Below are 23,105 nucleotides of genomic sequence, written 5' to 3' on the forward strand. Positions count from 1 at the left end.
AATTTTTCCTAATATCCATGTTAGCCTGAGATTTAAATAGCTTAAAACAATGACCCCTTGTCCTGTTTTCAGTGCTAAACTTTAGCCCCGTAACATCTTTCGTTTTAATAAATTTAAACAGCTGAATCATGTCCCCTCGGTCTCTTCTTTGCTCAAGACTGTACATTTTTAGCCTTCTAAGCCTGGAATCATAATCTAAGTGGGAAAGTCCACTTATTAGCCTTGTAGCCCGCCTTTGAACCCTTTCCAATACATTAATGTCTTTCTTAAGATAAGGAGACCGAAACTGAACAGCATACTCCAAATGGGGTCTTACCAAACTTCTATATAAGGGCAGAAGAACTTCTTTAGATTTATTTGAAATAGATCTATTGATAAACCCAAGCATCTTATTGGCTTTGTTGCTAGCAATGCTGCACTGTTGGCTAAACTTTAAATCCTGACTTATTAGGACCCCCAGATCAGTAACTTTGTCTGCCTGACTAATGACTGAACCTTGCAAATAATAACTTGTACACTTATTTCCATGCCCTAAATGTAGCACTTTACATTTCCCAACATTAACAGCCATACCCCATTTATCAGCCCACTCCGTAATATGATCTAGATCCTCTTGCAGCTGATTTGCTTGTTCTTCATTTTCTACAGTCCCCATAACTTTGACATCATCAGCAAAACAATTCATGTTCCCAGAAATATTTTTGTGAATATCGTTCATAAAGACAATGAACAAAACAGGCCCTAACACTGATCCTTGAGGAACCCCGCTTAAGACCTCACTCCAATTAGAATAATTTCCCCTTACAACTACTCTTTGTTTCCTTCCGGTCAGCCAATTTTTTACCCAAATGAAAGTTTTCCCTCCTATTCCTATATCAGCTAATTTGCTAAGTAGAGCAACATGCGGTACCTTATCGAAAGCTTTTTGAAAATCAATGTAAACAACATCTACAGGCTTCTTATTGTCCAAAGCCATGGTAACTTTGTCATAGAAATGTAATTAGTTGCACAAGATTTACCTTTCCTGAAACCGTACTGAAAACTAGTCAATAGATTATTAGTCTCTAGAAAATTTACTATCTTAATTTTCATCAATGTTTCAAAAATTTTGCAAACCACCGAAGTTAGACTCACAGGTCTATAATTTCCCGCACTCCCTTTAGACCCTTTCTTGAAGAGCGGTGTAATGTTAGCCAGCTTCCAGTCCTCTGGCACTGTCCCCGAATTATAAGAAGCATATAAATGTTAAAAAACTATAAATGTTAAAAAACTATTTTTACCATTGCCTGTGTATTTTTTGAACCAATATTTAACCGATGCTTTGGTGGTTTCTGTTCACTTTATACAACAATCTCGGCATCTCATGCATCAACATAGTACAGCTCTGCAGTTTTGGACTTGTTGGTTCTGCTGCATATAGAAATTTTGCCAGATTCGGTGATAATTAGCCAAATATATTCTGCAGCATTTATGTGATATGAAAAATGTTCTGGAGAAACTCAAGGTGAATTTATTTTCAGAATTGGCTTGAACTCTATTTTATATTTTATGGAATTAGGAAAGGAATAAATATTTCTCTTCACAATCTAAAAAAGTGCTTTAAAATGTTATTATATAAGGAAAAAGTTTCTGTTATTACCAAATTATGCAGCCTGAGAACTTCTTGCTGTAATCTTGTCAAGCAGGTCACTTGAGTCTGATAGGCTTCTAAGCTCTTTTGTCTCCTGAAAGACGTATATAGCTTTATAGAAATTGCATTAATTATATAAAATGATTTTTCAGAGGTGTGATATTTCGGTTGAATTTAAATTTACAAGTTTGTATTGTATTTTGCTAATTACTTCCGAAAATTTTCAAAATAGCTTTTTATGAAATCAAATCCAAAAATTTTTTATGCAAGGAGCATTTATAAAGTACACACAGGGCTGCTCTAGTAGTTCTGCCGCCCTAGGCGATATTGACAAGTGCCGCCCCCATTGAATAATAATAATAATATAGAATAGTAATATATTAAGAAAATAAAAATAACAGTAAAGTGCTTAAAATTGTTTCTAGTTAAATTCCAAACTGGGTTTAGCATATTCAAGCACTGGTACTCTCTCTCACTTTAAATTATCTTTTTTAATAAAGTAGTGCATCATATGGCACTGAAACAAGTATTAATATTTTCAAAAGACTTTTAAATCACACAGTTTTTCGCCTCCAAAATTAAATTGGATTTTTAGTTAAATTCCAAACTATGTTTTGCATATTCAAGCATTGGTACAAACTCGAAATAATTTATTTTAGCATTGAAACTTATGGTCCTGAAAAAGGTTTTTATACTTCAAAAAAAAATGTTTCAATTTTGAAATTTGCCACCCCTAATATCTCATCTGCCACAAGGGCGCCCATATGTGAAATTGTAAAGGGGGGGGGGGCTCAGATATTTTAACCATGGTTTAGCAAGATATTTTCCCCATGGAAGCTGATTTTAGGACAGATTAGAGTCATTAAAATTTGACATTTTTAATAACTTATTCATTGATGACTGGAGAAGAAATGTTTTTACAACTTTGAAAAGAAAAAAGTACTAAAAGGAAGGAAGTTCTAATTTCTAAGGGGGGGGGGGTGGCTCAAGCTCCCCTCCCTTGCTTTCCTATATGGGCGCCCTTGATCTGCCACCTAGGTCGCCTACCCCAGGAGCCGGGCCTGAGTACACATGTGCTATCACTAATATTACAAACTTAGTTTTGAAGGAAATAAAAATTATTTTTGCCAATTGAAATACTTATTAAAAGATAAAATCTGAAAAATATCTTGTAAATATGTAAATTATTCCTGAAAGTTACCATTTTTCTACTTCTTCCTCCATTGCTACCATTGCATCAGCACTATTCCATTCTTGGGCTCCTGGAAGTGGAGGATAATGACCTAGCAAATAAAAAAATAAGTTCACACACATTTTTACAGGGGGAATCTGTACATGTGGTGTGGACTAAACTATAAGAGGTGATAAGAAGACAAAAATTATTTAAAAACAATGATAAACTGATGAGGTTTGGGACATTTATTTGGCATGTTTGGAGCGAATCACCCTTGCATGTTTTGGGGTTGCAAGAATCCCTTTTTCAATGTAGAAAAGGCCTTGAGCTTGTGGCGCTAAAATAAAGCCACCAAAAAAACAGTTTGTTTTATTGCACCGAGGAGGATTGTTTCAAGAAGAATATGAATGCATTAATACTAGCTGACTCGATGCATTCAGTACCTAAAGGGAAAACTTTTATTCTTCTAAACGCCCGTAGAAAACCATTTCCCGTATAATAAACCTTTTTTCCGACCCTGAGAGGATATACAATTCCAAATCGACTACATTCTACATTGGTATGCATAATTTGATGTTTAGAAGGTAATTTGGTAGTTTTTATAATTTAGATACTTATAAATTAATTAATACTGTAATTAAAATTAATCATTTGTCACTCCCTCATACTGTCCCCACTTAATATTTCAACTTTCAAAATTAATTTCTGCAATATTGAAGTATGATTGCATTATTTATTTTTTAATAATTTGATTTTATTTTCAAATAGGGATTATAATATGACTTTTCTATGATTTTTTATTAAAAATATTGACTTTAATATCATTATTGCATGTTGTACCCACTTTCTTATGTCACTCCTTCACTGACTTATCAAAGTTTCTTTAACTGCTAGTTGAAGGTACATAAAGCTATTTGAAGGAATTAAAAGTTTTTGGTAGCCATCGCAGCACATTGCATTAAAAAAAAGGTAACTTGATTTTTAGTTCCTAGTTCTCAGAGGGAAATTTTGACAGAGACGAGGCTATAAGTTTTCTTTCACCTTATTACTCCCTCATCAGTCTCTACTGAATACGGGTAAATAATAAAAATTTCTTATTACTATTGATTTAAAAGAATTTAGGTGTAGTTAAAGCGGACTAAGACTAACCCCAATTCAGATAATTGTAAAGAAGTAAATGGCCATTTTGTTAAAATTCAACATTCCATCATATTCCCTCATAAATGAGGGAGTGATGTAACTTATGAGACAGTGATAGATTTAGGCTATTATGTTCTGGGATTAAAATGAAGTTAGTTAATTGCTGTCATAAAATAAATGCTAATCAGCAGACCAACCTTGCAACCGTTTTCACTTAGGTAAAGGTTATGACAGGCATCGTTCCTTCACTTTCCGCACATATTGAAAGTCAGGGAAAGTCATGGACTTCGACTATGATCAAATATGGTCAAGGAAAGTCATGATTTTCAGCAAAAAATGCTCAAAAGTCATGGAAACTGACATCTGGTCATCGGTTTTTGAGTTCAAGAACATGCATATTTATCAAATTCTACAAATTAGGAGCAAAATTTCCTCATCTTTGCCGTTTCTTACGCTTTTACCCGTCAGTCCCGATTTTTCACACATTTCGAAATCCGATTGCATCCGCTGGTAAAATACTCGCTCGTTTTTCTTTAGGATGTTATTCTACCGTACGGACGTTTATAATTTTGTGTTTAGCATTATTTTTAACACATATTTCTTGATTTGTCTAATTGTGCAATTGGAACCTTTTTTTGGGGGGTATATTTCTTAATTTTTCCGCTCTCATTCGACTCAAAAATTTTAAGTCATTTGCATCCGAGTTGTTTCAAGAGACTAGAGACTCATAACAATTGTTATTATTTTCAATCAAGAATTTTTTCAATATTGTAGCCTATCCTAAAACTTTGGCGGTTGTATATCTGTTCATGTCTGATAAGCTAGTAATTATTAAGTTCTTCTTTAATTTAATATTTCATTTTTTCTAATTATTTGTTTATTTCTTGTGAGCATAATTCAGTATTTGCTAAATTACTGCTAGTCACGGATTGTTCTAGAAAACTTACTCTCAAAAAGAATAATAAGTTCTAGATTCATTATTTGTTTATAAAATAAAAATATTTATTTTAAAAAATGCAAAAGAAAAAAAAAATCAAGCTTAAATGCTTCTCTGTTCACCAGTAGTTTCACATCATTTTTGCTTCATGTTTGAAGCTTCTTTTATTTTGAAAAATCATTTTGCAACTATAACTTTTTTTCGGTGTTTTTAGTAATCGAAAAACTGTGTGCCACATCACATTTTTCTGAGAAAAAATAATGATTTTTTTTGATGTAAATTCTTACCTATATAAAATTTTGTATGATTTATTGGAATCCAAAAAATACTTCCAGAAATTTTAGATTTATAAATATGTCCTTGATAGCAAAATAATTAAGTTGAAACTCTAATTATTTCATGTGTATAACTAGTCATTGTTGCATAACTTGTTTTTTAGTTATAATAGTAGCTGAGCTAGTTACATTTCACTTTCATATAAATTTTTATAAACATATGTACAAAGCATAGATCAGATGGTTGCAATTTAATTTTCACAACACAAAGCACAAATTCTTCTGGAAAAATTGCATCCGATGAGTCATGGAAAGTTACGAGTAAAAGTAGGACGAAAGTCATGGATTTCAAAACTTGAAATGTAGCAGATACCTGTATATATTATAAAAAGGGAAAAAAATTGTTGCAGCAAAAAATAAATGTGATTGATCATGACTAATATTATTCCTAATATAGATGAGCTCAGATTAACTCATTAAAAATAAATCATGTGTTTTCTATAAAGTTGATAGAAAAAATTTCTGTACTCTTATTTAGATAGAACCACCCATATATGCAGCAGCTTTTCAATTTCTGCTTCAATTACGTCGATTTTAATGTCTAAAAATAATTTTCTTCGCATTTACTGTTTTAAGAGAAAAGTTTTACCATCGAACTTGAACTCCCGTGGAATGTCCGTCATTGCACCAAGCTTTTATGTGTCTTCATGATTCTGCTATGCTATGTGATTCTGAATCATCCAAGTCCTCTTAAAGTATGACATAGGAAAGGGCTGATTTAAGGGAAGAACCAAAGTGCTCCTCCCAAAATAAATTCAAAACCACTCATTGTGAATAAAAACTAAATAGTTTTAAACATATTTTTAAATTTACATTATTTTGTTTGGGCCACTACCTGAAAACAGTAGACTCTCTCTGTTTAGAACACCCATGAGACCGAACAAAAAGCGTCTGAGCGATTGATATTCTGGAGGATTTTTTCCAGACATTTGAACAGATTCTTCATATTTACGTTTTGTATGAAACAATATCGAGCTCTGCTCTAGCTCGATGTAAATTCCTGGACTATCTTGGAAAAAAACCGGTAATTCTACTTTGAAATATTGATGCTGAGACCGGCCTCTCAAACTGTCGCCATTCACTAATATCTTGAATCCTCCAGATGGCAAATCTAAGTCAGATTTTTCCCTGCAGTACAATTATCCCTGATAAATTGCGCCAAGAATTATTGCATGGACCGTGACTGTAGGATATGGTGTCCCCTCCAGATGATTTTTTTAGGACATTTTAATAGATTATTTTCCTTTGTCTCTTATAAAACAATCTAGTTGAGGTTTAGCTCAATTTAAATTTATGAAGTACATAAATTGAAGATTATAAAAGGCATGAAATAGAGTGGTAAATTACTTACCGTCGAATGGAGGTAAATAACAGAGGAGAGTGCCTTTTGGGCAGCCATCCACTTCCAGTTCCCTGAAAAGGAATCAATTTCGGTAGGTGAAAAATAAGATTTTTACTTGGAGTTAATTCCAGGGTCCGACTAACTAAAAGTGAGGCACTAGGCCCACATTAATTTGGAGCCCCCCTGAAGACTATGCAGTGGTTGATTTATAGGTTTAGGGCACGCCAGAATGCACTTTTGGGAGCCACTGTCTAACCCCAGAACTATGTTTTAATCATTCGCATTTATGAACACCCTTTGGGGCCCCTTATAATTGTGACAAAAATGATTTCGTTTCTGACAGAATGACTAAAAATTCCCCTTTAAGGAAGTTTTTTTTTTTCCAATTAATGCCATAATTTTTTATTATTTTGAAAATGCATGTATTTTCACATACTTGCAATGGTATGCATAATTCTTTAAGATTTGGAGTCCTAGGCCTAGCCGGCTTGCGCGATAATCAGGCCCTGGTTAATTCTAACAAGGATTAGACACTAAATCAAAATTTGGAAAACGTTTTACTCTAGATCGTACTAAATATCACAGGGATGCCACTGAATTCCGCTGCAAAAAATAGTTGCGTCATGCTATAATATAGTATAGTCATGCTATAGTACCCCATAGCATGAAAAAGTCTTCAAAGCAGTCACCATATACAGAAAACAATATACAATAGTCTGTAGACAACGTTTGGCACTAACAGATGTGACAAGTGGCTTGGGAAATACTACTCTCTGCTGTGAATGCTCTGTTTATGAAGGTGCCTTCTAACTGTAATCATTGGCACGGGAGGGAATCCAGATGCTGTCTGAGCTCTGTGGTCATTTTTCTGCAGTTGCTCGCTTTTTCGATATTACAATCTACTTCAATATCCGTTAGTCTCTTTCAGTCAGCTTCTCTTTCCTTCTGCTATTTTGCTTTGTCGTGCTATGCGTATGCTGTCATGACTTTAGACACTGTACTTGCAGAAGCGCCTAATAGTTTGGCTGTCTTGGTAACATTTACTTGCTCCAACTAGAAGGGCTGTCCCAATTCGACTTCTTTAAAAATTTGAGAGGTCCGACATTTTACGCTTTTGAAAAAACATCCAAGGCTTACGGGACTTATACTACCAGAATATATACGTTTTTATTTAAGAAAAAAAACGTAGCTATAATCGTAATTTAATGTTTACAAAGTGCCTTCAAAAATGTCACATAAATTCACAGATGTTTCCCTTATTTTTATAACCACCTGTAGGTATTTACAGTTATGTGAAAGAGAAACGTACTAGAAGTTCAAATACCTGAAGCGACTGTTTAGTATTAAATCATCAGTAAAGCTGTTTCTGAGGAAGAAGTTCAAAGCTACTGGATCAGCTCTCACTACAAGGGCATCATATGGTCCCACTTGTGAAGGGCTTTTTAGTTTCTAAAAAAAGGAAAAGGGAAAATTTTGTAAACGTTGTGCTCATGTTTCGTTTTTGTTCTCATTATTCACATGCAATTTAAACTTCAAAATTACACTAAGTGTATTATTTTTTGGTGTAAAGACATTCAAAGAGATATGTATTCTACGATTGATGTTGTGAATCGGATAGGTTGTATAATAAACTGACCTGCTGTACATACTATTATTACTATAGTAGGGATGTTCTGAAAGTCAATTTCGTCATACTTTTTCTCAAAGAAGCTTTATTAGAAGCCGAAGCACATAGTGCTACAACAAAATAGACAAAGAGTAATATGTTTTCCATGGAGTTTTGACACCAACTTTCATAAATAACATTCATTGCACTATCATCTTTAGGTATAAAAGTTGTTGTACGTGACTATCTATGTCATCACTACTCCTGGTGAACGACAGAAAATTGAGCATCGAATCAGGTATCGATATATTCGTAATTTTCTTGGCTACATGTTCAGCTATGTGGCATAGCTGTGCGACTTTAATTATCGGAGATATTAAATGAAAACGATTAAAACCGGAACACTCTCCTGATGGTTCTTCTTCGGAACACTTTTCCCTTCTTTCTGAACACTTTACCGTAATATTCTCCGTCATTCTGGCAAGCGGCTTAGCGCAAGTGACTCACAGAGCGAAGATTTATCTTTTTCTCAACGCCACGTTATCCTGCGTTCGTAATTTCTCTCTCTCTTTTTTTTCTGCTAAAAGCAGAAGTTATTGAATAATTCAGAATCGAATGATAGAGCTGCGCCGCGAAAATAATTTATACATTGTTTATTACTTAATGCGGCGACGCAGGCAATGTGTGTTTTGATGCGGTAATTTTTTCATCTTTTCCTTTGAAGGAATGTAATTTACGTACCGAAAACGTCATTTAAACTTCCTTCGCTAAGCGAAGCCAAAGAAAGTACAGCGCCAAAGGCGCTGTGCTTTAGTACTTCGGAAGAACAGAGTTATACACCAATCCACCGGAGGTGTGGTACGGCGCCGCAAGTGGCTATTCTAGTCGCCTTGGTGGCATGGGCGGATTTATGGGGGGGTCAGAGGGGGGCAATGCCCCCCCAGTTTTGGGAGGACTTTATGTAGTAACAACACATCTTCCAAAAATTAAAAAAAAAAAAAATCAATTTTTTTTCGTTTTTGAACAGTTCAGAAGAGCATGGGTGGATTTATAGGGGGGGGGGAGGCAAAGGGGACAATGCTCCCCAGTTTTGGGAGGAGTTTATATAGTAACAACTTATCTTCCAAAATCTTATAGCAAAAAAGAATCATGATTTTTTCTTTTTTGAATAGGAAATTAAAGTTTATTTTTTCTTTTAAACTTAAAATAGCCGTTTCTTACAAAGTTTGAACAATATTGTACAAGTGTATAATCTACTACTCAATTTCAGAGGCTGGAAAGTGCAAATTATTGATAGGTTCTAAAATCCCTGAAAAGAATTGGCGCAGTATAGCCTACAAGGGCTCTTGAACCAAAAACCCAATCTAACCAACCAAGCCTTGAAAATAATTAGACAAGTCTTTGAAACTCCTAAGCAAAGTGTGCTTCAATTTTATTTCTTATCTTTTAAGTGTATAAATTAAGAATTGTTCAAATGGGTAGTATGTTATTCTCTTGATATCTATTCTCTAAATCTGTGCACCATTTCTTTTAAAGTATTAACTTGCATCATAAAGCACTTTTAAAGCGTAAAACTTAAAAAAAAAAAATATTTGCCTATTATTTCCAATTAACCCTTATAAGACTTAAAAATGCAGAATTTTATATCCATTTTTGATAATTTCCTCCGGGGGAGTAACCCCCGGGTCCCCTAAAACTGGAGATATTCTATATCCCACTTAAAAGGGAGCACTGCGTTAGTCTCTTAATACCAGCCCCCTCTCTTTTAAGGTCAATTTAAAAAGGACAGCATGGTTACACACATTAATGAAAACGACACATAAAAAAGTAAAGAATGGCCCAGAAAACAGACAAAAACATGGGAGGGGGGAGGGCAATTAAAAATGTTTCTCAAAAAAAAAAAAATCCTGCCCCCCCCCCCCCAGGAACTCAGTCCTAAATCCGCCTATGCTTGGTGGCTAGTAACGTATTAAAAATCGGTGTGCATCTATTTCAGGAAGTTCTTTAGAACCTAAAGCATCTTTCTTTTTTCGTTGTGCGTTTTTAGGAAGATGGTTTCTCAATGGACAATTACAGCATCTCTTTAGATTTCAAAATTTTTAGGCTGACCTGTCAAAAATGACATGAGAAAGTTAAGATCCATTTTTTCCCACAAAAAGACGTTTTTATTTTAAGCATTTTATTTTTCCTAAAGCGCTTCCAAAAATGTCGTGAACAGAAACGGTTCTCGACTGACTTGACGTCACGAGTGCCTCACTAAACCACTCCCGTTTCCTTCACAATACGTTTTACAATGCAGGTTTAACAGTGACGTTCCTCTAAACTTCATTATTTGTTACATGATAAATGCACCATATTTCGTCCCCCTTAAGGGTTTTGTTCTCTGTGTACCGCATGCTACGACCAATTAATCTAATATATATACATATACATACATATATATATATATATATATATATATATATATATATATATATACACACAAAGTTTTTAAAAAATGCACTTTTACCAAAATTGAAAATAGTTATCCTATTTTCGTCTCTCTTTCAATACACCTTGTAAAAGAGGAAATAATGTTCTAAAAAGCTGGTAATAATAATAGATGCGAAATAAAAATGGATTAAAGAAAAACATCTTAAATTGTGCACTTTTAGTACAAAATATTCAATTAACACTTCCAAAATTGATTTTTCAACCCTCTAAACCAGCATTTTTTCTGTCCTTTGTCCAGATGCACGTTTCCCTTCCAAGATGCATTAAGGACAGCGCACTAATATTTATACATGTGTCTTCATAAAAATTGTCTTTGGAACAAAGGATACTCTACATCATCGTCTTTTACTTGAATTTTGGTTGGGGACTAAAATAGGTGCATTCTATCTGCCAATATAGCTGCTTCCAGCTCTACGTGAAGTGAACTAAACCTGGCAAACTCGGGTCACTTAGTTTATACCTTACCAACAGTACCATATTTTCCTATAATATGTACATAACCAACGGTTTACCTGTTAAAAAAGTGTAAAGTTAATGCGGTGTGGATTATACGCTGCCGCGGATTATCTGTAATTTTCTTACTCAACAACATCAATATTTACAGTAAGATTCACCAGGAGACCGCTACCGCTGCCTGTATGATGTTTATTTTACGGAGCTTGAATGTTCTTTCGCTGACTATAGTTGTTTTTTTTTTTACGTAACTTGAATAATGTTACTTACGCGATTCAGGCTATGTAAAATAAACAACATGCATTTACAGACGAAGCCTTCATTTGCAAGATTAGACCGTTTGCTCCTTTGTTTTTAAGTAATTAAGGTACTATAATCACGATTTCATTCATTATTTTTTAGAATAATTTTGATTATACCTTAAAAGTTATTATTTCTTCACGTTTTTTAATTTAGATGCTAAACTTGTAAGTTAAATCAAAACTTCATTTTTTTATGCAACATATTATCTGCGGATTATACGATTTTTTTTTTCTTGAGAACGATTTTAGGTTCTGCGGATTATATGCCGCCGCGGATAACACGCAGGAAAATATTAATCCAACAGTATCAGTATTGACTTGAAGACAGTCCGGAGGTGAAATAGATACAGACAAACAGAGAGACGCGCGCAGAAATTAATAGTAAAGATTAAAGTATAAAGCCATAAGATATTCAACGCTTTTCGGGACATACTTGAAAAGGAAAGTAAAGATCAGGTTTCTACTTTTGGCAAATTTTGGCTTGATTATTTTTGGCTTTTAGAAATCAAAGTAGAAAGTAATTTAAAAAAAGTAATTAGTTAAAAGTCCTATTCAGCTACTAATTTTTTCTACTTTATGTTGTTAAGATGCATGAAATTGATTTTACCTTCAACATGAATTTACCAATGCCACATCGACGAAATCGTTTCCTCACAGTAAGGAGTGAAAGGTACACAACTCTAGTTCCCGGAATTCTGAAAAAAAAAGTTAACAATAGTAATCAAAGGAAATTGAGTTTTCACTGAATAATTGATCAATATCGATGAGAAAGTACAAATTTCTTCAGCAGTGTTAGATATTTCGTATAACAGGGTAGATTTTGTTTGTTAAATATTAGTTTTATCGCTATTTTTTTGTTTTATTTCATTTTTTATTTGACATGAACAATTAATTTTTTTACTGAATAAATTATAAACAGTTCGCAATAATAAATGTTTCACTTTCATACACTTTTTCTCTAGGACCGAATCTCCTTGTATAAAAGACACCGTATCCGTTTTTCCAAATTTCGGTTTTTCTTGAACATATTTTATTATAATAAATTAATTAAAAAATAATATCATTTTAATGAGAAAAAAACTAAAAGACTTCTTTATGTAACATGAGATTATATAGTTCCATTGATTAAAGCAAAAGTTAAAATAGCCAACAGAAAAAAGGATCAACTATCCCCATTTTCCCCTACATACCTCTACATGTATATGCATCAAGTTGTTCAAAGTAAGTTCCCCACTTATCTTTTACAGCGAACAACCTAAATGTGAAAGGGGTCGACTACGAATATGATGTCTCGTTTTGAAGGAGGGAGGGGGTTGCGTAAATTTGACACAGTTTGTGACAAGGGGGAGGAGAAGGTGGCAGACAGTGTGGCATCACACCTTTTGGTTGACACTCTGTTTTTAGTGACAATACGTGTAAAATATAGCGTGACATTTGACAAAGAGAGATGAAGTAAGGTCTTTTGGTAGAAATAAAAACGTAGTTTCGTGATGATATGTTTGAAGATATATCGTTACATGTTGCAAGAAGAAAGGAGGTAAGGTTTTTTTGAGCAATCACGATTGCTTATTGTTCTCATTTGACCGTTTTTGGTGTCCGTGCCTTTTTCAACTTGGGCCAGAAGCCTTTGCTGCACCACCGCCCACCGTCCTCTGCTGGCGGCGCGGCGCGGCTGCTCTGGTTTTGAGCTATCCGCTTCTCCTGGTCGGAGGCGTCCATGTCCTACACACACGCACGTTCACACACATACTCACACACAACTTCACACACATATACTCACACACGCCTACGTGCATACACACAAGTCTACGCACACACACAACTATGCACACGTAACCGCCCAGGAGGAGAGGCAGGCTTGAGGGGGGACAGGAGCCGTTTCTAGAAACAATAACTCCAATGAGTAGGGTCCTGTCTCAGTTCGTGATTGCGAAAAACATAATTTGAATTCAAAATTTCAGAATTCAATTTTCTTTTTTTTTTGATTGAAAATAAACGTCTTTTAGTGGCAATATGTTTACAGATATAGCGTGACATGTGATACGGAAAGATGAGGTAAGAGTTTTTGATTGAAATAAAAACATCGTTTAGTGACCATATGTTTAAAAATAACAGCGCGACATGTGACAAGGAGAGATTAGGTAAGATTTTTTGACTGAAATAAAAACTTCTTGAGGTGACATTATGTTCAAAGATACAGCGTTACATGTGACAAGGAGAGGGGAAGTAGTGTAAAATATGGCATTTCGTGACAAGGAGGGGAGGAAAGTCATATGTACTGAAAAAGAAGTGTGACATTGTTTATGGGCAACCCCTAAAGTCAAATGGAGACTTTTTGAATCATGTACCTGTAGTTCTTGTTGAACGTGGCTGCGGCAATGAGACGGTGTTCTATGCCCACATGCGTAGACTGTAACGAGTACCTCTCCAGAGCCACCCGTCGTTCTTTTTTGCGGGCTACCACTGCCCTCAGGAATGCATCCAAACCTCTGGAGAAATCCTCGTGATCGTCATCTTCTTCCATATCACTGTAATGAAGACAGGATTGGCATTCAGGTGGCAGGATTTACATGTTTTCGTTGATCAGTACAATGTCAAAAATCCGGGGGTAAAATGAATGAATGGAAAATTCGGATTTTCAAGTTGTTCGGATTTTCGAAAATAACCAAGAAGATAACGTTGACGAAAATAGAATGTCACTGAATCAAATAAAATGGTTAGACAATATGTATGTCATAACACACAATACATAGATTTACATAATGCTACACTATGCAATTTCATTTTTAAATAAAATTTAATACAAAATGTGACGACCAGAAACAGGCTCTGGGCCCAGTTAGGTTGTTCCTAGGCAATTTATGAATTCCCAATGACGATCAAGATCCCTCTTAAAACTATTCACCTCACTGCAAGTAACAGCTGTTTCTGGTAAAATGTTATAAATGCCTACAACCTTGTTGAGGTAGTAATTTTTTCTGCTTTCAAGATTAGGTTAACAAAAATTAACTCTCTGTATTTGGATTTCGTTGTAAACGAAATGATACGAAATTTTTTGGAATGGGGTTTTGAGGAGGGCACCTGGGTCTAGATGCTTAAGAGAAAACATCAGGACATGTCCCGGTGAAACAGCCCATTTCCCAGTCGGGAATACAAGGTGATTCAAACAGAATGGTAGGGTATCATAAGGAAACTGATTTGGGAATAATGGCCTTAAAACTATCTGGTGGAGCTAGAATGAAATAGCGAGTTGCAAAGTTTCAATTGACCACCATTAGATGTCTTCGTTTATTATGACTTGTGATTAAAAAAGAATGGCCCGGTTTCACAAGGCAACTGATTTGGGAATAATGGTCTTAAAACTATTTAGTGGAGCTGGAATGAAACAGCGAGTTGTAAAGTTTCAATTGGTCACCATTAGATGTCTCTGTTTGTTATGGCTTGTGATTCAAAAAGAATGGCATGGTTTCAACAGCCAAATGATTTGAAAATAATAGCTTTAAAACTACCGGGTGTTGCTAGAGTGAAATACCGACTTGTCAAGTTCCAGTTGACCACCGTTAGATGTCTTTGTGTGTTATGATAAATGTCCCACTTGTCACTCAGTTAATCAAAATGGTGATTAAGGGAGAGATGATTCATGATGGGTTCTATAGGTCATCAGATTTAGCACCAGGTAACTTTTTCCTGTGAGGATATGCAAAGGATGTTGTGTTTTTACCTCCCTCTCCACTAAATCTCCGCTAATCTTGTCGAACAGAAAATTCAGATCACTACAGCAATTGCTTCTTTTGCTGACTATATGCTACAACGTGTCTGGCAGGGATTTGAATACAGGCAGGATTCAAATTCCGGGTACATCCGAACATCTTTCAAAAGATTTAAGTAGGTGAAAACAATGTTTTTTTGTGTCACTTTAACTTTTGGAAATATATGTTTGAAACTCACCCATTCATTTTGAATCACCCTGTGTTTTGAAAAATGCTGCTCGAAATGGGAACTTACCTTCCAGTTTCTGACTCATCTCCCGAATCACTGAAGACATCTGAGAAAGGGGATTCCACAGGTATTTCTCCGGGGTCTCCACGGCTGCTTTCACTCTGTGGAGCTGGAGGGGGCAAGTTTCGGTTTTTGGAAGTCTGTATCAAAGGACTGAGCACTTTCTCCGGACTGTTGTCTACAGGTCGGAATCTGAATTCAAAAATAAAAAAAAGAAGAAACATATGTTATTCTCTATGTAGAAGTTCTAAATAATTCAAAGAGAAAAATGTATATAAAATGAGGAAACTTTTTATAGCTCTGGTCTACCTCAAAATCTATCCTAGCAAAAAAGAAAAAAAAAAGTTAATTCCTATTTATCTCGATATGATATGAAGGAATATAATACTCAAAATGTTTACTTAACTCTCATTTCCTTATTTGCTTGATAAACAAGAAGGTATTTCTTGATAGGGAAAATTTTGCAATGTACGAGTACTACGTAATAACCAACTTGTATTTCAACAGCTAGGTTGCAATATGTCGCTCAAATTGCACCTTTTGGACTCGAATTCTGATTGTCTCCAAACAACTTTTTCACTGCGAGTGAGGAGCACAGGGTGTGCTTCCTTCAAGACATTTCAGCAGTGGAAAGAAGGTATCAGGCAAAGTGGAACTCATGTATGCTAGCAGACTATCACTGACATGTCATGAGAGAACTCATCTATGCTTGCAGACTACCACTGGCATGTCTTGAGAGAACTCATCTATGCTTGCAGATTATTACTGCCATGTCATGAGAAAACTCATCTATGCTTGCAGATTATCACTGTCATGTCATGAGAAAACTCATCTATGCTTGCAGATTATCACTGCCATGTCATGAGAGAACTCATCTATGCTTGCAGATTATCACTGCCATGTCATGAGAGAACTCATCTATGCTTGCAGACTATCACTGGAATGTTATGAGAGAACTCATCTATGCTTGCAGACTATCACTGACATGTCATGAGGAAACTCATCAATGTTAGCGACTATCACTCACTGGCATGTCATAAGAGATGTCCCAGAAGTAGATTAAGAACAAAAACATTACAACGTCGAAAATAAGAAAAACCGAGTTAATGAGAAGTTATGATTTTTCAAGTTGTTCGGATTTTCGGAACTAACCAAGAAAATACTGTTTAAGAAAACAGAATGTCACTCAATCAAATAAAGTGGTTAGACAACATGTATGTCATAACATACAATACATAGATTTAAATAACGCTACAGTATGTAATTTCATTTTTAAGTGCAATTAAATACAAATACTATGTGACGACCAGAAACAGGCTCTCAAAACAAAAATAAAAATAAAAAAAGTTCACAGTTGAATAATTGTTCGAAGGTGCTGCTTCTCTTTATTTGTTTGCCTACTTTTTTACATATTTATCTCATCATAATTTTCTTCCTTTTTTTATGCGAAAGGCATGTTTTGTTTTGAGAAATCAGCTTCAAATGTTAGAAAGTTATAATTGACATGATTTGCAATCTTAGCTTATTAAGAGAATATTAATCATACGCTAAGAAGTCCATGCTGAGATACGGGAAGTAGGATCGTTTAGTTCTGGACGAAACATATAAGTGACTTATTGCTTGCGTGATGAAAACGGATAATCTTATTTTTAAAAAGGCCATGCGTTTAGAGGCGAGCAATGCAAATAGAGGAATAAGGAAAAATTGATTGGTGTAAAATCTGTGAAGTATGATGGATGCGAATTTTTTTTCCAGCCTAATCCTTCGATTTCCTAAAGTGTTTCCAAGCTGCAGTTGAAGATGCAAAACTGCACGATTTTCGTTCGACGACTCCAAAAGACCAAATGTTCTTCAAAAAGACCAAATGATCCTGGGCGACATAGGGTCCGTATAAAAAGTTTGATTTCGTGTTTTGTTTTACTTAATTTTTCTTCTTAGCTTCAAACTTCCAATATCTTAACTCTGCATCTTATTTTAGCCATTTTTACAATGAAGTTGCTTCGTCAAAAGAGCTACTTTTAGTCACTGAAATTGATAGAACAATCAAAAAATATGGAACTAAAAAAATTTTCATTTTCAAAATGATTATTTTTTAATTAATTTTTTAAAATGTCCGATTTTGAGGATAAAGCGTGGTCTTTATGACATTACAAGTGATGCACTTTGGCGCGCTACTCCACTGGCGCGTTGAATGCTTACGCTTGTTGTCTATCGCGTTACCAGCATATGATAATTAAAAGCCAATCAAATATTGCGCTCCACGCTTGCTATCAATCATATTGATGTGAGTAATGGAGAGAATTAAATATTGCGCTCGGCGCTAATGGCATCAATGAATGACATTTCATCACTTGTGTTGTCATGTGCAGAAGAATAAAAAATGAAATTGAATCTGCGCATCGATTAAAATAATTGTTAAAAATATTTAACTTTGTCAAATTATTTAAAAAATGGTTAAATCCTATGTTTTTTCAGTATGCTCTCTCAGAAAAAAAAAATACTTTTAAAATTTCGGAAACAATGCAATTGGAAATATGCATCTAGGAGTGGCGGTTGCAAAAATAGAAGTTTTTAAGGTCAAACGGGGACATGAACAATACATTAGAAGCAAGAACTAGTGGAAAAATTCGTGTCAAATATTCTTGTTCTTCGGCATAAGACTGGTTGAAATTAACTATTTTCGTTCATGATAAATGCTACTTTAATTTTTTTGTTGACCAGTTTAATTGGAGTACATCTATTTCATTGCAGTGTCATTTAACACATTCATCTTCTACGCACTTCAATTCAAATCATGTCCTCACATTTCTTTTTAAAATTTGTTTCCTTAAGTCCTTATTGGAAAATGCTTCCAAAGCAAAAATCTTTCTCATCCATAAGTCGCAGCGAAAGTGAAAAATAAAACAAATATATAAACTTACACGGAAACTCTATTTAGCACTAAATAAGAAATCGCTGAGAACTAAATCTTACTTTAGGCAGTAATCCAAATGGTACTCCAAATTCAACACATATGACAAGAGGCTTACAAGCGTTCGAAGGTATCTGTCCTCCGATAGGGCAATATATACCTGGAGTGCCTTAAAAGCACTCTTCTTTATCTAAAAGCATTTGAAGGTACTGCATCTTCCTTTTTGGAGTTTCAGTACGGTAATTTATAACGAGATCTTGCTTGTCACTATCGGTAGTGAAACGGAGTTTGCATTGTAATATACCGGCGCCATTCGTGTAACACGGTTCTTGTTCAACACGGTTTCTATATTACACGGTACCGAATTTGCGATTATTATAGCACTGTTTCGATATTACACCGGTACGAAACTTGAGTATAATTCTTCATGATTTTGATGAAACACGAATGTTACATTTAAACGAGCTGATGTGTGCATGACATGACTTCCTTTTACTCCAATTTAATGTCATTTCTCCATTATTGGCGATTTTGATGTCAATATCACCAAACAGTGGTCAAACTGAAACCAGATTAAAAAAAAAAAAATCGCCAAATTTGTCGTCAAGGCGACAAAACTTGGCGACCGAAAGCCTGGCGATATATATATCGCTAAGTGTCCGCCAAATTATAACGCCACTTGGGTTTACATCGAAATTAACAATGATTCCCCCCCAAAGGGGCAAAAGACCCCTTTAGAAGCACCCGAATGCAACCAAAAAGGGAGGTGCACAACTAGACCCGACTGGAAGTCTACGTACCAAATTTCAACTTTCTGGGACATACCGTTCTTGAGTTGTGCGACATACATACGCACATACGTACATACAGACGTCACGAGAAAACTCGTTGTAATTAACTCGGGAATCGTCAAAATGGATATTTCGCGTGTCTATACGTTCTTAGGCACTTATCCATGTGTGGTCGAGTCGAAAAAAAAAAAAAAAACTCAACGTTCATATGGGGGTGAGCAAAACGGAAATTAAGGCCGATTTTTGAGTGAAAATTTTTTCGCGAATACAACTTTTCCTTTTTTGTAAAAGGAGGTAAAAATATGGAATTTCACTTTTGTTTAATACATTCTGCTAGTTTTTGATAATAACTCTAATACTTTGTTTTTATGAAACCTGGTTTCGATACAACACGATAAACATTCCTTAACTTACATTATTTCTAAGTCTTGTATAGCACGGTTTCGATATAACACGAAACAAGGTTTCGATACAACACGATATATATTGACATGATTTTTACCATGTACATGATTTATTAGAATTAAAAAAAAAAAATCAAATACATAAAATACACCGCCAGCTCAGTCATTCCAGCCGAGGGCTGCAGAAAGCACGAAACTGCAGTCCTCGGCTGGAATGACTGAGTTGGCGGTGTATTTCATGTATTTCTGGCTCAGCCCTGGCTATAGGGCAGTAACTTCTTTACTAATAATAAAGTTGAGAGTCGCTCTGTCCGGATCTCTGTGACGCGCATAGCGCCTAGATCATTCGGCCGATTTTCATGAAATTTGGCATAAAGTTAGTTTGTAGCATGGGGATGTGCACCTCGAAGCGATTTTTCGAAAATACGACGCGGTTCTTTTCTATTCCAATTTTAAGAGCAAAATTATAATAAGATGGACGAGTAAATTACGAAATTATCATAACGTGGAACCGAAGCATGGGCACAAGCCAATTGGCGAGTACGAAATTATCATAACGTGGAACCGTAACATGGGTACAAGCCAATTGGAGAGAAAATTCACCACACATTATTTGTAAATATACAGGCGAACCAAAAGACCTTTTAATTTTTCTATTACGGGCAAAGCCGTGCGGATATCACTAGTACTGAATTAAATAAAAAAAAAAGAGTTTAAAAGTTATTTTTCAAAAAAGTCTCGTACAACACTGTTTCTGTACTACACGGAGCGAATTAACTGTGTTATACGAGAGACGCTTGTATATGATAAGAGAATGCTAAAACTTAGTAGAAAATGCATTGTTGGGAAAAACGCGATCAAAAAAATGTGGCAATGCGTAAATTTGAAGATCACATTTTTCAAAGTGATTTTCATACAGCCCCGCGTTATAAAACTACAAATACGGTAGAATCTCATTTATCCGGCCACCGTTTATCTGGATCTTCTTTTTATGCGGATCGAATTTGTACAGTGAAAAGACATATATTTAGTTAAGTTACTGTTTTAACTCATGATTGAAAGAACGGAACTAGAAATATACCAAATTTTCGGATTTTGTTTTGAGTAAACTTACAACTCCTGTATACAACGTACAATAACGTATAGCAGTAACTTAACAAACACCATGGTGCACCTTGGAACGTCCTATTACAGTGGGGGCGAAAACGCCAAAAAGCGCTTTAAAATGTTTTTAAACCTCTCTCGCTTGTTTGTTTAAACAGGCATGTTATTATGGAGTTTTTTTCGATTTGTTTGGGCTCGGGGTCCAAAGTTCTCAGGTTTACGCAGCTACAGTCGAACCTCCATATATCGAACTTCCACATATCAAAATTTTCTATACATCGAAATCCCAGCAAATTTCTATGTCCATTACATAGAAAAATTGTTTCTATATATCGAAGAAATCTCTATATATCGATTTTTTTTGAGACATTCGTAGATTTGTTTTCCATTTTAGAATGTTTGTCTCATGAAAAATAAAGGTTAAGGGAGAAAATTATGTTCACTAAAGGTTACTACGAAACTCATAAGGAATCTGGAGTTGAGGGGTGTGTAAATAGGTCGTTGTTTTGTTCTTGAGTTCTTAAATTCCCTCAAGTTTATTGCAAATATCTTATTTTTAACCAATAACATTGTAAAATCAGTTTCAAGTCATCCCTTTTGTCTGTTGATTATCATTCCTAGTCATTTTAGCTGCAGTAAAAATCATTCAAGTTAAATAGATTGATTTTTTACTTTTCTCTCGATTATATTGTCAACACGAAAATCCCTTAATGTTGCGGATCAAGTTAAATTGCCGAAGATTGACGATGTATGAAGGTGCAAAAATGTAATCTCTGTTATTTTTTTTTAATTATTAACTTTCATTTAATCCGATGCTCGTATAAATTAGAAATTAGGTTTCATAAACGAAAATTAGCTTTAATCTTAATGTTTTAGGAGATTTTTAGCATAAAATAAGATTGTTTCTATCCATCGAAATTTCTATATATCGAATTTTTCCCGGTAATTTGCTACTTCGATATATGGAGGTCCGACTGTAATTCCTTTTCAGGGTCTTTCTGCAGACCATTTATGAGTAACTAATATTAATTTCTAAGAAGACATAAGGGGACAGGTTTTTGTAGAGTGTTTGAAAAAAAAAAAACCTTGAATTCCCAAATTTTCGGTGCTGATCAAAACCAATTTTCGGTTTGAGAATTCGATTACTCATTTTTTTCGTCCTATTACTATCGTTGGACACGAGAGAAATTACATATACCCGCCTTTAATGAAAAAAAAAATATAGACTGCTTAAAAGCAATTTTTGTAAATTCCCGCACTCATGGTTCTTCAACTTTCTAAAGGCTCCCTTCTGCTTTGTAGTGGACGAAGAGCTTTAAAATTCCAGTTCTGATTGCCCAAGAGGTAGGCCTGTGCAAATTTATTAATCCTCAAATGGTTTAATATAGGGGGAAAAAAACATTTATGAGAGCGTTTTGGCGTTTTCGCCCTATTGTGCCTCCGTCCGACACCACTGCAGCTGATGCATAAATGATAAAATATTTACGAGAAATGGTATCATGTAGTTTTGTCCCAAAGAATTATTTTTTTGCTGTAATAAAAGATAAGTAGGCTTATTTAAAAATGTGATTTGCTTATTACACGAATTTTCGTTTATCCGGTTATCCGGCCAGTTAATCAAAAAAAAAAAAAAAAAAAAAAAAAAAAAAAAAAAAAAAAAAAACGAGTTTTTTCTGTATGTTTTAAGTTTTAAAACTAAAAAAAAAATTGGCATTTCGTTGTTTTGACTTGCATTTTGTTGTTCGGTGATTTTATTGTATGAATGCTCTAAAATCTAACTTCAGGCTGTTGAAACAAACTCTCGTCAATTATATAAGCACTCAACTGTTGTCACATGCGTAAATGGAGAGTAAGTTTCATCAAATAAAAAACAAAAAGAAGTAATACAAGTAGTAGCGGCGATAATTGAATCGATTATTTCAGAAAGGGCGTAAGTCCAATTGATTCCCGTAGGACTCACGCCTTTTTTAAAATAATCGATTCAATTTAGTTTAGTTCGAGTCGTAAAATTTTAGCTTTAAGAACATTATTTTTGATGACATTTTATGATTAAAAACTGAATATATCGTCACCTCAGAGCAACACTAAGACATCTAATCAGGGTTGGCCGGATTGGACCCAATTGGGTTGGACCCAATGGGTTTTTTTTTGAAAAAACCCAATTAAAAAAACTCATTATTTAGCCCACTTTTGTGTTTTTTTAAATTTTCCGAGAAGTTTTTTAAAAAAATGATTAATTTAAATACTTTTACAATTTAAACTTATTTTTTATTTGTTCTTTACCACAGACAATGGACATAAAAAATGAATTTTAAACTTTAATAGTATTTCTTATCTCTTGACGGCATTAAAAAAATACTTCAAAGATTTTAAATAAATATATTGAACTTATTTCTTTGACTGGTCAATAAATAACTCGAATTATCTTGACTAAGTCTTGTCACGTCTGATTTTCTCAATATTTGTAGATTGTACAGAGGAAAC

The 23,105-nt window shown here is 34.6% G+C and overlaps 1 protein-coding gene across 1 annotated transcript in view; it reads right to left on the reverse strand.

Moving 5' to 3' along the window:
- Positions 1-23,105, reverse strand: part of LOC129216770 (uncharacterized) — a 382,782-nt gene that overhangs the window by 4,442 nt on the left and 355,235 nt on the right. The window contains exons 5-11 of the mRNA XM_054850986.1: positions 15,418-15,603; positions 13,761-13,940; positions 12,020-12,107; positions 7,883-8,007; positions 6,568-6,629; positions 2,832-2,913; positions 1,640-1,724 (exon numbers count right to left, since the gene is read on the reverse strand). Of these exons, the coding sequence (XP_054706961.1) occupies positions 1,640-1,724; positions 2,832-2,913; positions 6,568-6,629; positions 7,883-8,007; positions 12,020-12,107; positions 13,761-13,940; positions 15,418-15,603 (808 nt within the window). The remainder of the gene's footprint in view (positions 1-1,639; positions 1,725-2,831; positions 2,914-6,567; positions 6,630-7,882; positions 8,008-12,019; positions 12,108-13,760; positions 13,941-15,417; positions 15,604-23,105) is intronic.

Source organism: Uloborus diversus, chromosome 2 (assembly GCF_026930045.1).
Source record: "Uloborus diversus isolate 005 chromosome 2, Udiv.v.3.1, whole genome shotgun sequence".
NCBI lineage: Eukaryota > Metazoa > Arthropoda > Arachnida > Araneae > Uloboridae > Uloborus > Uloborus diversus.